Source organism: Apteryx rowi, unplaced genomic scaffold (genome assembly GCF_003343035.1).
Source record: "Apteryx rowi isolate R43461 unplaced genomic scaffold, aptRow1 scaffold_16, whole genome shotgun sequence".
Lineage (NCBI taxonomy): Eukaryota > Metazoa > Chordata > Aves > Apterygiformes > Apterygidae > Apteryx > Apteryx rowi.
In genome coordinates this window covers 2,746,779-2,759,820 of record NW_020447863.1, presented here as the reverse complement: position 1 = coordinate 2,759,820, position 13,042 = coordinate 2,746,779, and the positions used below count along the sequence as shown (strand labels likewise).

General features: G+C 52.2%; 1 protein-coding gene across 4 annotated transcripts in view; it reads right to left on the bottom strand.

Annotated features, from left to right (window-relative positions):
• Window positions 1-13,042, bottom strand: part of ASTN2 (astrotactin 2) — a 365,002-nt gene that overhangs the window by 119,583 nt on the left and 232,377 nt on the right. For all 4 annotated transcript variants that reach the window (XM_026059690.1, XM_026059691.1, XM_026059693.1 and 1 more), the window contains one exon: window positions 1,184-1,449. In XM_026059690.1, coding sequence (XP_025915475.1) covers window positions 1,184-1,449 — 266 coding nt within the window. The remainder of the gene's footprint in view (window positions 1-1,183; window positions 1,450-13,042) is intronic.

The following is a 13,042-nucleotide window of genomic DNA, read 5'->3' as shown; positions in this document are numbered from 1 at the left end:
CATAGACAGGGAGCAGTGGGGCCAGTTCGAGGCAGGATGGAGAGACCTTCACAAGGGAAGATAGGATGGGGAAAAGCAGAGGACAGCAAGGAAGGGGAAAAGCATGAAAACAGTATGAGAAACAATGGGAGAAGGAGAGTTTGGGGAAAACAGCTGGAGGGAGAGGGGAACAGAGGGATGGAAGTCAGGCATGGCTGCACAGAAAAACAAAGAGGGAAATGGGTGGAAGAAAAGGAGTGGGATCAAGGGCTAGACAAGCAAGGACAAACCCTGTGAGGGATCTGGATGCAGAGAGAAGCACGGGGGCTCTTTTGCCCGTGGATCTGGGAGGGGGTAAAGGATCATGCTYGGTGGTCACACCTCCATTTGCTAGGATTGTTTCCAGACCTGCAGCCCTCTCCATCCCACCCACAGCTGCTGCGTGCTGGCTCAGTCCAAGCCTCTTAATCAAGTGCAGGCTCAGTGCTAATAAGTGACTTTAAACAGGTCTGTCATTTTTGGATTTGGGAGTGGGGTGGGGGGCTGAAGGCAACAGAGAAAGTGGGAAATAAATCTACATATGATTAACACTGAAGTTCTTGCAGGATTTGCAGGAGGAAGAGGAGGCCAGGCCCTGGGGAAGGGTGACCTCCAGCTTTGCTGGTCCCTCCTGGAGTAACAGTGACCTCCTGTGGCTGTGGACTTGTCCCAAGGGGCTGGTTTGTCCCTTCATCAGCACTGGCACTTTGCAAAGTCACACAGGGACCCTGAAGGGCTTTGGCCACTCCTCACACAACCAAAGGCTGAGATTTCAGACCCAGGAATGAAACGGTGGCCTGGAACCTGGYTCCCAAGGCCATCCACAGCAAGAACCCTGAGCACTGGTTATCTGCTGCAGGTGGACACAAAAAGCCACTGTGACACAGGCTGCTCATGGCATTGCCCTCACTCAGGTAAAAGCGGGGAGATACAGGTCCGTGAGACCATGYGGGAAAAAGGGGGCTGTGGGTAGCAGGCAGGAAGACTTGACAACTCCATCGCTGTCCCTGACACCATTCAKAAGTGTTCCCCACCAAACGCACACAGAAAGACTGCCGTGTTCCAGGAAACTTGGTGTTTACACAGAGACAGAGGAAGGCAGACTTAAGAGGTGACTAAGGCAGGAACACAGTGATGGAACTGGCTCCATCACCAGCTCACTCACCTCTCTGGTATCATTGTCCTGGATCAGAGCATACAGAGGCACCACCCGGTTGATCTCCAGCAGAACTGGTGTAGGGCTGAGCTGCTCCTTGCCTGGACGCCGGCACAAATGGCAGGTTGATGGGCAGCGCCCTTTCTCCTCACAGTGAATTTCCACACCTGAGATGAGGTGGTCATCAGAGAGCATCTGTGCTGTCAGCAGGCCAGAGAGGTAGGTGATGAATGGCATGGATTTCAATTCCTTCTTGTTCCCAAGCTCAGTTGTTTCTGGTTTGGTGACAGGGAGAGGAAAGAAAACAAACAGCATAAAATAAATCTCAGCACAGTGCATTTCCCAAACCCAAACTTCACTGCAGCCAGGATAAATGCAGCTGCTGATGGTGTAGGCCAGGTGGGAGCAGGAAATCAGAGAAGGTCAAGGAGAGAAGGAGAAAAACAGGACTTGCAGGTTGCTGCTTGGGAGTGGGTAGAAAGTGTAAGCATTTCCAACCACGCACTTCTAAAGTGACAGAGTTGGCCATGTTTTCTTTCTTCCTTTTTGTAATTTGCACATTCACTTTCTGCATTTTGAGAGGAAATAAAACCACCCAAGTACATCTTCTCTACCAAAGAAAACCCTCTCCAATGGGACCAGGTCAAATAGTTGATTCCCCTCTCCCACCCCCAACTCCAGCCCTCTCCAGCCCCTGAGGTCCTTGGCTCTCGCTTTTGGGTGACACGGTATTAGACAGGGCACTGAGACTGAACAGAAAGAGGCTGGCAATTAGGTTAGATTGTACAATGAAGCTTCTTAGCAGAGGGGATAAGTGGGTACCAGAATGMTCTCACTGCACAGGGAATAGAGAGAGGCATTTCCAAAGCCAAGCCGTCAAGACCCTGCATCCTCTCACCAACCACAGAGTGCCACCATGCCGAGTTACCATGCTCGATACATCCATAACCTAGCTGGGAAGGGAGCAAGACAAGCTAAATACAACACAGTAGCACAAAGGAGCTTTCAAARGTAACTCCAAGGAATGGCAGTGTTCCAGTACAGGAGACAATTCTGCTCCTTCAGGGGGATGATCACACCACAGAGCCTGGAGCAGGGGCTGGGAGGCTCAGCAGATACTGTGGTGCGTTCTTAGATACAYTCATAGAAGGAGCCATGGAGAAGCACTGCTGTTATTAATGGTAATTAATATTCAGCTTTTAGGAAATAGTCAGGCCTTYGAAACCCATTGTGAAACTTCCTGGTAGATCTCAAGGAGATAAACASAGAGAGCCTTACTTTGTTCTTCCTTGGCCCAAACACTTGCTAAGGTCAAGCAAARGCATTGTGCTCCATGATATACTGAGAAGAGGATCCAGGTATCCCATCTTTATACTGTACACTCCTATTTAAACTCTGTATCTGTAGACACTCCTCTTGGGTTGATCCAAGAAGAAAGTCCCAACCTTCATAGCCTAGTGATGGGCCTACAGAAGAGAAACCTTTCTCTGTCCTGTGCCCGAGTAAGGCTCACAGCACTATGAGATGGATGGATAGAAGGCTGTTGCCTTCAGCAACTTCCCAGTCCAAAGAAGGAGCTGTACAAGAACAAAGATTGTCTCAATGGCCTCAGCTTGCAGTGACATGCAGTTGATATGGCAAGGAGCATGTCAATTAGAAATACAAATAAACACAGTATTCATTCATTATTTTCTAAGCCCTTCAGGCTAGGGACAGCCCTTCCCCTTCCCTCTAGCTGTCAGGGAACACTTATGTGTACAGGATCAAAGCTGTCACAGGAGGAATAAGCAAATTCCAATGCACCCATCTTTCAGCGGGATTAAAGAGGGACAGTTGCTAAGATAAATTACAACAAGGCTGTGAAGGAGGTGTCTCAGCATCTGAGGAGACAGTGGTATACACGGACATGGAAAAAGACTGCTGGAACTGGTTCTCAGAGGGATTATAAATCTGGGAGAGTGGCTCCAGACAATTTCAAGCCTGATAAGAGAAAACCATGAAGCTGCATGAAATTGTGTGGYTCAGAGAAATGGAAGCTGCAAGGTGATTCCACAGGCCTCTCCTCATTTCTAGATAAGAGTAAGACTTTCTTTTTTCAATATGGCTACCAAACTACATTTAGAAGAAGAAGATTATGATGATGATGACCCTTCTGGGCTGCAAAGCTTATTTCAACACTTCAAGCAGCGATTTCAGAGAACTTCTACCAGGAAGGAAGTTTTGGAGTCATGTTTTGAGGGAGAACATAAGCATCAAACTAAGAGAAAGGGAATCACTTGATCTCATGACTGACAACAGTATATCAAATCCTCTTTCCCTCAGTATTGGCCTGATAGCTAAGGATTATAAACCACTGGCATCTAATGGCTGGATGTGTCCTTAACTCAGGCTTGGTAAGAGTCAATAAGAAGTCATAGCTGATCAGCTTGCTTGAAGATCTGACACACAGTTTCGAGCCTTTCTGAAAATCATTGTCCAAATCGCACATAGGCTTCTGCCAACACATTTAGCACTGTTGGGCAGTCCCTGTATGTGCCAACAGTCAGTCAGTCCACGAAAACAGCACAACAATTTAGCACTCAACAAGRGGTGTCCTGGTAAAACCATATGGAAACAATAGCTTTTGTCTCAAGAAGTATTAGCAAACTTCTGTGTTGTCCTCATTCACTCAAACTATACTCACTTTGCAAGGTAAGTAMAGCAACAAAGTGATTTCCTAATCAATTGCCTAAAAATTGCAAATGTGCCTTTTTAAAGCTAGCCCTGTAGTTGGCAATGACATGCATTTGGGAACAACAGACATTTCTGAGCAGGTGATCTTATCATTGCTTACCACGCACATTGCCCTCCACACCTCGCACCTGCTGGAAGAAGAGATGAAGACAGCCTAGGATGGATGGGCAGCATGGTCAAGCTACTGGAGCACTCTCTAGGATGCCTTGCTTGAGGCTCTTTTCAAAATTCTCTGTTCTGTGYTTTTCTGCCTTTGTTATCTGTCCTTTCTGTTTTGAAGCACAGGGCACCTTCTCATGATGCATTTTCACATGGTGCTTGTGGTCTTTGGTGCTAATAGAGTACAATCAAGCAGTAACCTCTCTTGGTCTTCCTCAGTTACAGTCTGTGTTTGCATGGAGCAAGCTGAGGCAAGTAAGGAGTAAATTAAACCTCTGAGCAAGAATTCCCCTCTGCAARAGAGAGCTAACTCAAAGGGTGCTTGGCTTGTGAGTTCAGCAATCTTCCTGCATTCCTCCGTGCTGAGTGACAACACTGCTTGATTGATGCTGTTGTGAGAGCTTCAGTTCAAGTCTTCGCATTAGCTACCCCATCCTGGAATACAGATGAAGCTCTGCACAGTTCTGCTCCACCAGACATGTCACCTTGGGGAAGGAGAGGACATGGCTTCCCTGMAAATGGTGGGCTAGAGCCGGCTAGACAAGGAGAGCAGTCCTCCAGCTTCTACCCACTTAGAAACACAACTCCCTTTAGCAAGAACAGAAAATGAACACAGGCTCATAGAACATGTCCTGCACGACCAGTCGCCTTGTTTGTACATCGCTCCCAGGAAAGGGCACTGCAGCCGGGGTGGGGTGGTAGAGGTGGTAGTTTAAAAGCTCTCCAAAGGGACTGTCATGAAGAAAAGGGCTCCTCCTTCCTTCTGGAAAGGAGGCAGGGAGGAAATACAAACGGGGCAAAGTCTTTTCAAGAGCAGCAGTCACCGAATGGATCTGCCCTGGGAGAAGACTAGAGTTCTGCAAATAATGTAAGGTAGAAAAACAGTGGCTCATCAGGGAGGCTGGATGAGTAGCGCAGCTCCCCTTGCATAGCAGGCACACTCTCTCAGTAATGGAAGATTWACCGTGGAGCCAGGTGACTCGTGACAGATTTGTCAGCACAGTAGATTTCATAGGTAAGGTAGAAACACGTGTCTGCATTTAATCCTCTTTATTACAGCTGAAGCCCCAGTCACTTTGGGGAACAGGAATGCTTTGTAGACCGTGTTCCTGGCGACCTAAGGGGTTACTGTAGTTCAGGTTAATGGTTCAATGCGCTGGCAACTGATTCATGGTGTTTCCATGTATCAAAAAGGCTCCGGGTTCAACTCCAGATGACGAAAATGGAACAGAACACAGCTCACCAGAGGCAGACAGGCTTCATTGCCAAACTGCCAGCCTAGAAGACTAGACTAGAAGTCATCAGCGCTGGATAGCAATTCCTGGTAGCTTTTGTGGAATGAGCTTTGGGGGCCTATGTACAGTCCTAAGGGAATAATCACCCCATTTCTGCAGTTAAAATCTATTCTGAGAGTGCTGGCTGCACAACCCGCTTTGTGAGCCAGCTCCTCCAGAGTCAGGGAGAGGCAGTGAGGAGGAACTGCTAGTCCTCATCTACTTGCTCTGGGAGTGGAAAGCATCAGCTCCAGGTGCCTTCAGCAGCACTGCATTCATCCCCAGAAAGCTGGTGGTTTCCTCGATGGAGAATGTGCTTCCTTCTCTCACTCCATGCACTTCACCTGCCACTTTCAGGGTCTCACAGAAGAGTAATTCAAATTAGGGAGAAATAATCCCCCAAAACACATCAGCTTTATTCCTGGACCTGCCGTTGCAACTTTAGCCAAAGCAGAACTGAGAGAGAACGGGGTCCCTAGATCTCCCTCTCTACTATGTCTGAGATGATTTTCAGTTATTTGCTCAGTTATTTGCATGCAAATAAGGGGCTCACAAACCAGCTCACTCGCCCCAAGGCAAACCCAACAGTGAACTGGAGAAACCTCGCGTATTCCTGGAGGCTTGGTCTGGCTTTTATTACCTAGTTGCTGTACAATATTTGTCAGTGCTGAGGCCCAGCTGACTGGCTTCTTGGACTAAAATATGCATGGCCCAACCCTATTTCTGATGAAGTCAAAGGACGTTTTTGCCATTGGATTAGAGAGAATCAGAACCAGACCCTGAAATGTAACATTGAAATGCCATCTCCAGTTGCCACTGAAGCCAACAGAAACACTCTTGTTGTCTTCACTGCAGTCTGGGTCAAGTCCAGAGTAAGTAAACTCAGCTTTATTGTTCAGGTCCACATTGTATGAGCCTTCTGCAGGACTGGATAACCTCCCAAAGCATGCAAATTGTTCTTTCAAAGTCTCTACTATGTTCCCAGGAAAAGTCTTTGCAGGTGACCACTGCTAGGTTGCTCCAAAGGCCCCATTCTGGCAGCAAGACAGGCTTGGCAGCTGGGGCTGCAGCACAGTGTACCAAGAGTGAGGAAGAAGGGATTCCTTATCAGCCCTTGCATCTGAACATGCTTTCGCTAATGCTGCTGGCGACTCAGTGAATCCTGGCAACATCTGTTTGGAAGCACAATGCCGCGGATGTGGTTAGATGCATCACAGCAACTTGTGGGAGTTATTAGTTTGTTTGTTTGTCTGAAATATGTATTAAAAAAAAACACACAGCCTTCCACTAAGCATCAAGCCTTGTATAAGAAAGGGAGGATGTGCAGTGGTATCGATCGCCTGTTCTGGTGCACAGCTCTGTCTCTGTGCTCCACCAGGATTTAAGCAACCTCAGCGTAAGAGATAACTGCCTACACAATGTTCAGGGGTCCTTGCTCAGGATGCAGTAGTTACAGATGTCGGAAAACACTTACAGCATTACCAGCAGCACCTCCTAGTGCCTGGACAAGAGGGAGGCATGATAACACCACTACTATAACAAAAGCATAATACCTAATTCTTTTGTATTTGAGAGCTGTTTCATCTTGAGAGCTCCCAGGAGACAATGGTTTTGCTAGTGGTCCAGCATTTTATACAGTGCTTGTTTCAAAAGAGCCCAAGTCATTCCAAAACTGGGAATCACTCCACTTCCTACAAGAATGCAGCCACATCAGGGGTAAGATGTGGTAGCTCTTTAACATCAGAAAAGCTTGGAACAAGGAGAGAAGAAGGTTCTCCAGCTGAAGCCATTGAGGGAATTTAAGGAATAGACCCAGGTAGGAATTCCTCCAGGTTCAGTGAGTTAACGCCTCCGACACTGACAGACTGTTACTGATGCTCAACTATTACTGATTCATGTCCTGAGTTTTACATTTCACCACAAGGAAGAGGTAATTCTGGTCTACCTCCCACCTTATGTCACCTTCCAGCTGAGACAGAGAACATAGCTGCCACCATGAGAAGAGAACTGGGGATTTATGGCCAATACGTTATTCACTGGCACCGGCTGCCACTTTATTACTTAGTGGAATAATACCCCATTTGTTGGCAAATCCACTGAAAGGGAGTTAGAGAGGAAATCAATAGATGTGTTTGCCTGGGAATTTCTCTTGTAGTGAGATATTGTTAGTGCAGTAACCAATGGGGCTGGGAAGTGCTCTGACAGCTTTAACTCCGTCTGCTACTAGTTATGGGCAAACATTACTCAGGGCTGCTAGGAAGGCCCAAGCAGAGCATCTGCGGAGAGCTGGCCAGGCACCTTCAGCCACATGCGTCCACCCGTGCAAGAAACGCACAGTGCTAGACCCCGCCACTGCCCAGGCAATACCGTAATGACACCGGCTCAGGGTATCTACGCTGAACCAGCCACGCGGCCAGCAACGCTTGCGTGGATGGGGCTCACACACTGGCTGGGGCAAGCTGAGGGAGCTCACCTACAAACTGCTACTGGCTCTTTCGGGAATGCAGTGCTCCCTTGGTGTATCCTGAGCGGACGGCACGGGAGACCTGGGTCAAAGCATGATCAAAGCCTGTCCAGGAGGGAAGCACTCATGCGATCGCTTGCAAGCAAGGGCAGGTGCAYGCCTGTGGGGGCACCTCAGATGTCAACCTTGGAGCTGCTCAAGGCTATGGCAAAGCRTTGGGGCTGTGAACGTATCCGTTTGCAAGGGCAGTGAGCGTGCCCAGCGGAGGGACAGCACAGCCTGTGTGCAGCCCGTGCCCTCGTCGGGGCTGTGCACGGCCCGTGCCATCGTTGGGGTTGTGCACGGCCCATGCCATCGCTGGGGCTGCGTGCGGCACGTGTCACCTGCAGAGCTGCGTGCGGCACGTGTGCGGCCCCTGGCACGGCCGGGGCAGCAGGCGTGGGGCCTGCGTGGGGCTGAGCCGGGGTCTGGGCGGCGGGGCAGTTTTGGCCGCCCCGGTCCGTGAGGGCCTGCTGCCCTCTCGTGGCATGCGGGGAGGATGGCTCCTGGGCTCGAAATCCCTCCGTCGCTCGCTCCGCCGCTTTTCACGGAACAGCCCCGTCCGCCACTGACCTCTCTGTTCCGATCCTTACGGAAAACCCACAAAATACCTTGGAAAGACAAGTCTTGCCACTCAAATGCATGACTTTCCTGGATGCCAACAAATTCAACCTCCTACATGCACTGGTTTTACGATCCCTTTTCCCTCCGGACACTGTGTCCACTGTCCCGCCAGTGCCACCGCTTGCCTGCCCGTCCCTCGGGGCCACGCTCTCCCCCGCGTTATCTGACCATCGCTCTCAACTGACCAGCGTCATTAGATTAAACTCAGAACAACTTCTCCAAGCATTGCTCTTCCAGTTGGGTCTTAGCTTACTTTTCTGCCAGACCCAAGAAAGGTTTCTGTGCCCAAAGCCAGTCTTCTCCCAACTAATGAAAGCTCCTAGGTCACCCTACGCAACCCGAGCGCCCGAAAGCCTAAGTACAAAGTGTGGCCATGGAGACAGCAGCGAGGCACTCGCGGTTCGGTGGCCTGCGTGACAAGTCCCTGGTCTCAGCCTGTCCCGCAGCTGGCCCTGAGGGTGCCGTGAGGGACCCGTCGGTGACTGACCATTTCCCCCGACCTGGAGCTGGCCAGACCTGTTCTGGGTCAACCTCAGCTTTGGGCAACAGGCCTACATTGAGCACAGAAATTTCTTCAAACCGTAACAACAGCCCCGCAAGCCTGGGGCATTAAGGGAGAAGCTGGGAGGGCTTTCAGAGCACACTACCTTCTCCTCAAAACGCTCTTCCAGACAAACTAGCTGAACGAGTCTCATCTGCTTCATGCCACAAAGGTCTGGCCAACACTCACGGTGCTCAGACCCACGACTGCTTCCAGCCCGGACTTCAGCCGCCTCCATGCCGCAGCAGCCCGGCGTGCCTGCTCTTCACCGAAGCGGGGGGCCAGCAGAGGAGACTGAAGCCAGCGTCCCAGGGAAAGGCAGAGCTGCTCAGGAGGTACCTGCTGAGGTTCACCCCTGGGGGCCTGAAGCACAGCAGGCCCCGCGCAGGCTGGTCCATCCTCCCGCCTGCACACGAGCAGCACAGGGAGGCCACACACCGGTTTAGTGACACACGGCTAAGCCGGGGGCTCACCGCTCTCCTACGCAGYGAGCGTCTCCGTGCCTCCAGGGCTCCGTTTGCACCACGGGGCCCACAGCCGCGCAGGACACTGCTGCACGCTGCTCGGACGCTAGCGGGACCGTGAGACGTGCTCCAGCYGGCACCAGGGACGCGGCACTGCAGTGTTCAAGAGGGACTCGCCTCTCGCTGCAGGGACAAGGACACGGTGCTCGTGCCTGCTCAGGCCCGGGCTTCTCCGTGCTCCCAGAGGAAGCCCCAAGCCCAGACATCTGCTTTGCCCCACTGGGCTACGGTAAAACTTATTCCTCCGCTATCTGTAAACCAGTCTCAGGTTGCTGAACGAAAGCCAAGCTGGAACAGGGAGGCGTATTACTGATAACCCTCGCGCCGCAGAGACCTTGAGAAACGCCAGAGCCGAGCCGAGCCACGGTCTATTTTCTAAAATACCCCGTCTCTGATTACAGCCAGGCGCTTCTGAAGCCAGCGTGAGAACCCGCCTGATGGGAGGACGAGAGGTCGGATATAGAGGTTAGGGGGCAGAGGAGGAGGCAGCAGGGAAATGACCGATTCTGCGATTAACGGCTTTGGCGCAGCAGCCCCRTGCCCGCGTAACAGCGACCACCTCCTTCGCCAGCTCCCAGGCGCGAGCAGCAGACCGGGGACGTCCCCAGGTGCGCGCGCGTGCTGCGAGTATGCCAAAACGTGTGGAGCAAAGAGGTCACGGCAGGAGCAGCCTCCGAGGCGGCACTTCTCCCTCCCTGGCTTTCTGGAAGAGGCTACAGGAGCCTGTTGCAGACGAAGTCACAGCCTGCGTTTCTAACCGGGGACCCCAGGGCTGGAAGTGAAAGAAAACAACGTGGAAGGGTGGAAGGAGCTGGCGGCTGGGCAGGGAGGGGAGATGTGGCTGCTGTTACAAAGGATTTCGTGGAAAGCTATGATGGCTTATTTTTAAAAAGTCTTTAAAAGCTTATTAAGAGCCTCATAAAGGGCAGCCCCCACCCTACCTCTACAGCAGCATCATGTGTTAGCCCCAGAGGAAGGAGAAATCTGGACTTTATAAGGGTCCTGTGTAATGCTCTTAGGGGCAACCACCTGCCTCGTCTTGCTGAGAGCACAGTCCCACCTACGACCAGGCTTTCATCACCAGAAGACTGGGTGGAAAAGACCTGTCAACTGAGCAAGGCCACCCTGCAGAGCCAGGTGAGGACTGACAGCTTGCAGCCTGGTCCAGAGGGTGCTAGAAATGGGCTTGAGCCGTGCTCGGGGAAGCACTGGTGGTCCGGGGAACCTCACCAACAGGCTACTGAGAAGGTAGTGCCCACACACTTTTGCATTTTCCCCTGAGACACCCAGGTGTTAAAATGCATGAAAAGGAGCATGACAGCCACAGATTTTCTTTCCAAAGCGTACGTCCTGGCTGTTGGCCCCTGCATGGGAGGGACGGAAAGCAGGGACGTCCTCATAACGGAGAAAGGGGAGGGAGGTGTCTCCAAGGTTTATCTTTAGTCAGATGTAGTGCACGCGACGCTCCTTGGCCCAGTACAAAGTGTTCCTGGCAGATACCTCCTCCACCTAGTCGATCTCAGTGCTTTTGATCTCGATGCACCGGCGCAGCCTCCAGCAACCAGAGCAGGGACAGCAGCATGGACTCTTTCATTTGAACGGYGGGGGAAAGCAAGCTTTCCTCTGATTGAGGATAAATAGCATACCGCAGGACTCCTGCGGACCTTTGATTTCCTCTCCGCCCCACTGCAGCTGTCCTGATCACCAGCCACCGACGACAGAATCAGGGCTACTGTGGGAAAGGAATTAATATCAACCAGGATGTGCCCTGAGCGAGTCCTTGAATAAGTAACCACAGCTGCGTGTCTATTCATTGCCTATATTTATGTGCATCACTCAATCAACTGATTACATTTACCATTCTGAATCTAAAAATAGTTGCTTTTGACCCAGGAGTCCGTGGATTGCTTCAATGAAGTCTACGGAATGGACTAAAAAATAAAAAAAATTTCAATATATGATGCAAAACCCAGCACATGCTTAGGATTCCGCCGGGAAAAAGAGAAAAGAAAAAAGAAGCTAAAAGCCGGTAACAATATTAAACCAAAATCAAAATAAAAAAAGACCCAACTCTGTGTGCACACATATCTCAACACACACAAAAATAAATATAATAAAACTAAAAAGAATAAAGAAAAAATAATTACAACTCCAAGCCCCTCCAGGTCCTGCCTCGTCCGCACGCCCTGCCCTGGCTCTGCCCATGGCGCTGGGGCCGGGAGGAAAGTCCCCGCAGCAGCAGCTGTGCCACCCCCGAGCCGGTGCCGGTCCCCCACACGCCACCAGTGGCAGGTGCCAGCAGGGCACTCGGGTGTAACGGGCGAGTTTCCGGCCACCTCGAGGTTCAGCCTCAGGTTTTCCATCTTTGCAGGCAGGGAAAGGGGCCTGGGCTGCCAGCCCCAGCGCAGGGGGAAGTCCCGCAGGGCTGCTCTTACCTCCTCGCTTCTCTTAGGCTGCTTCTCACCCTCCTTCCAGGTCTGAGTCTCGGCCTCTTTAGGCCATTCGTGGGAACCAAATTTGCTGCCTTGGCCATGTTACCAGTTTGCTGTTTCTCAGTGCTCCAGACCTACGTTCTGCTCATGGCGGCACAACTAGCCACGCTTTGCCACAACACTGATCCTGGCGGCTGGGGCAGAGGTTCACGCAACTGCTGCCCTTGCCAAAGCGTAGTTTCGGGGATGGGCGAAGGGCTGCAGACAGGGCGGAAGGTGCATGGATGTCGGTGTGCAAGTCTCTGTGCTCATGCATGGCAGCGTGCATGTCCACGTGGGTGCTGGTGTGCACACAAGTGTGCACRAGTATGAGTGTGTGCGCATGTGCAGTGTGCACATGTCTTGAGTGTGCATGCCATTGCATGCATGCACATGTCCAGGTGTGCACCCATGGGCAGTGTGCATGCATCTGGGGGTGCACATGCCTGGGGGTGCATGCAGGTGCACGCGTGCACACTCCTGGGGGTGCACACTCCTGGGGGTGCATGCAGGTGCATGAGTGCACGCGCCTGGGGGTGCACGCGCCTGGGGGTGCATGCAGGTGCACGTGTGCACGCTCCTGGGGGTGCATGAGCCGGGGGGTGCATGCAGGTGCACGTGTGCATGCATCTGGGGGTGCACGCGTGCACGCTCCTGGGGGTGCACATGCCTGGGGGTGCATGCAGGTGCACGTGTGCACGCTCCTGGGGGTGCACACGCCTGGGGGTGCATGCAGGTGCACACGTGCACGCTCCTGGGGGTGCACGAGCCGGGGGGTGCATGCAGGTGCACGCGTGCACGCTCCTGGGGGTGCACACGCCCGGGGGTGCATGCAGGTGCACGCGTGCACGCTCCTGGAGGTGCACGAGCCGGGGGGGTGCATGCAGGTGCACACGTGCACGCTCCTGGGGGTGCACACTCCTGGGGGTGCATGCAGGTGCACGCGTGCACGCTCCTGGAGGTGCACACGCCTGGGGGTGCATGCAGGTGCACACGTGCACGCTCCTGGAGGTGCACACGCCTGGGGGTGCATGCAGGT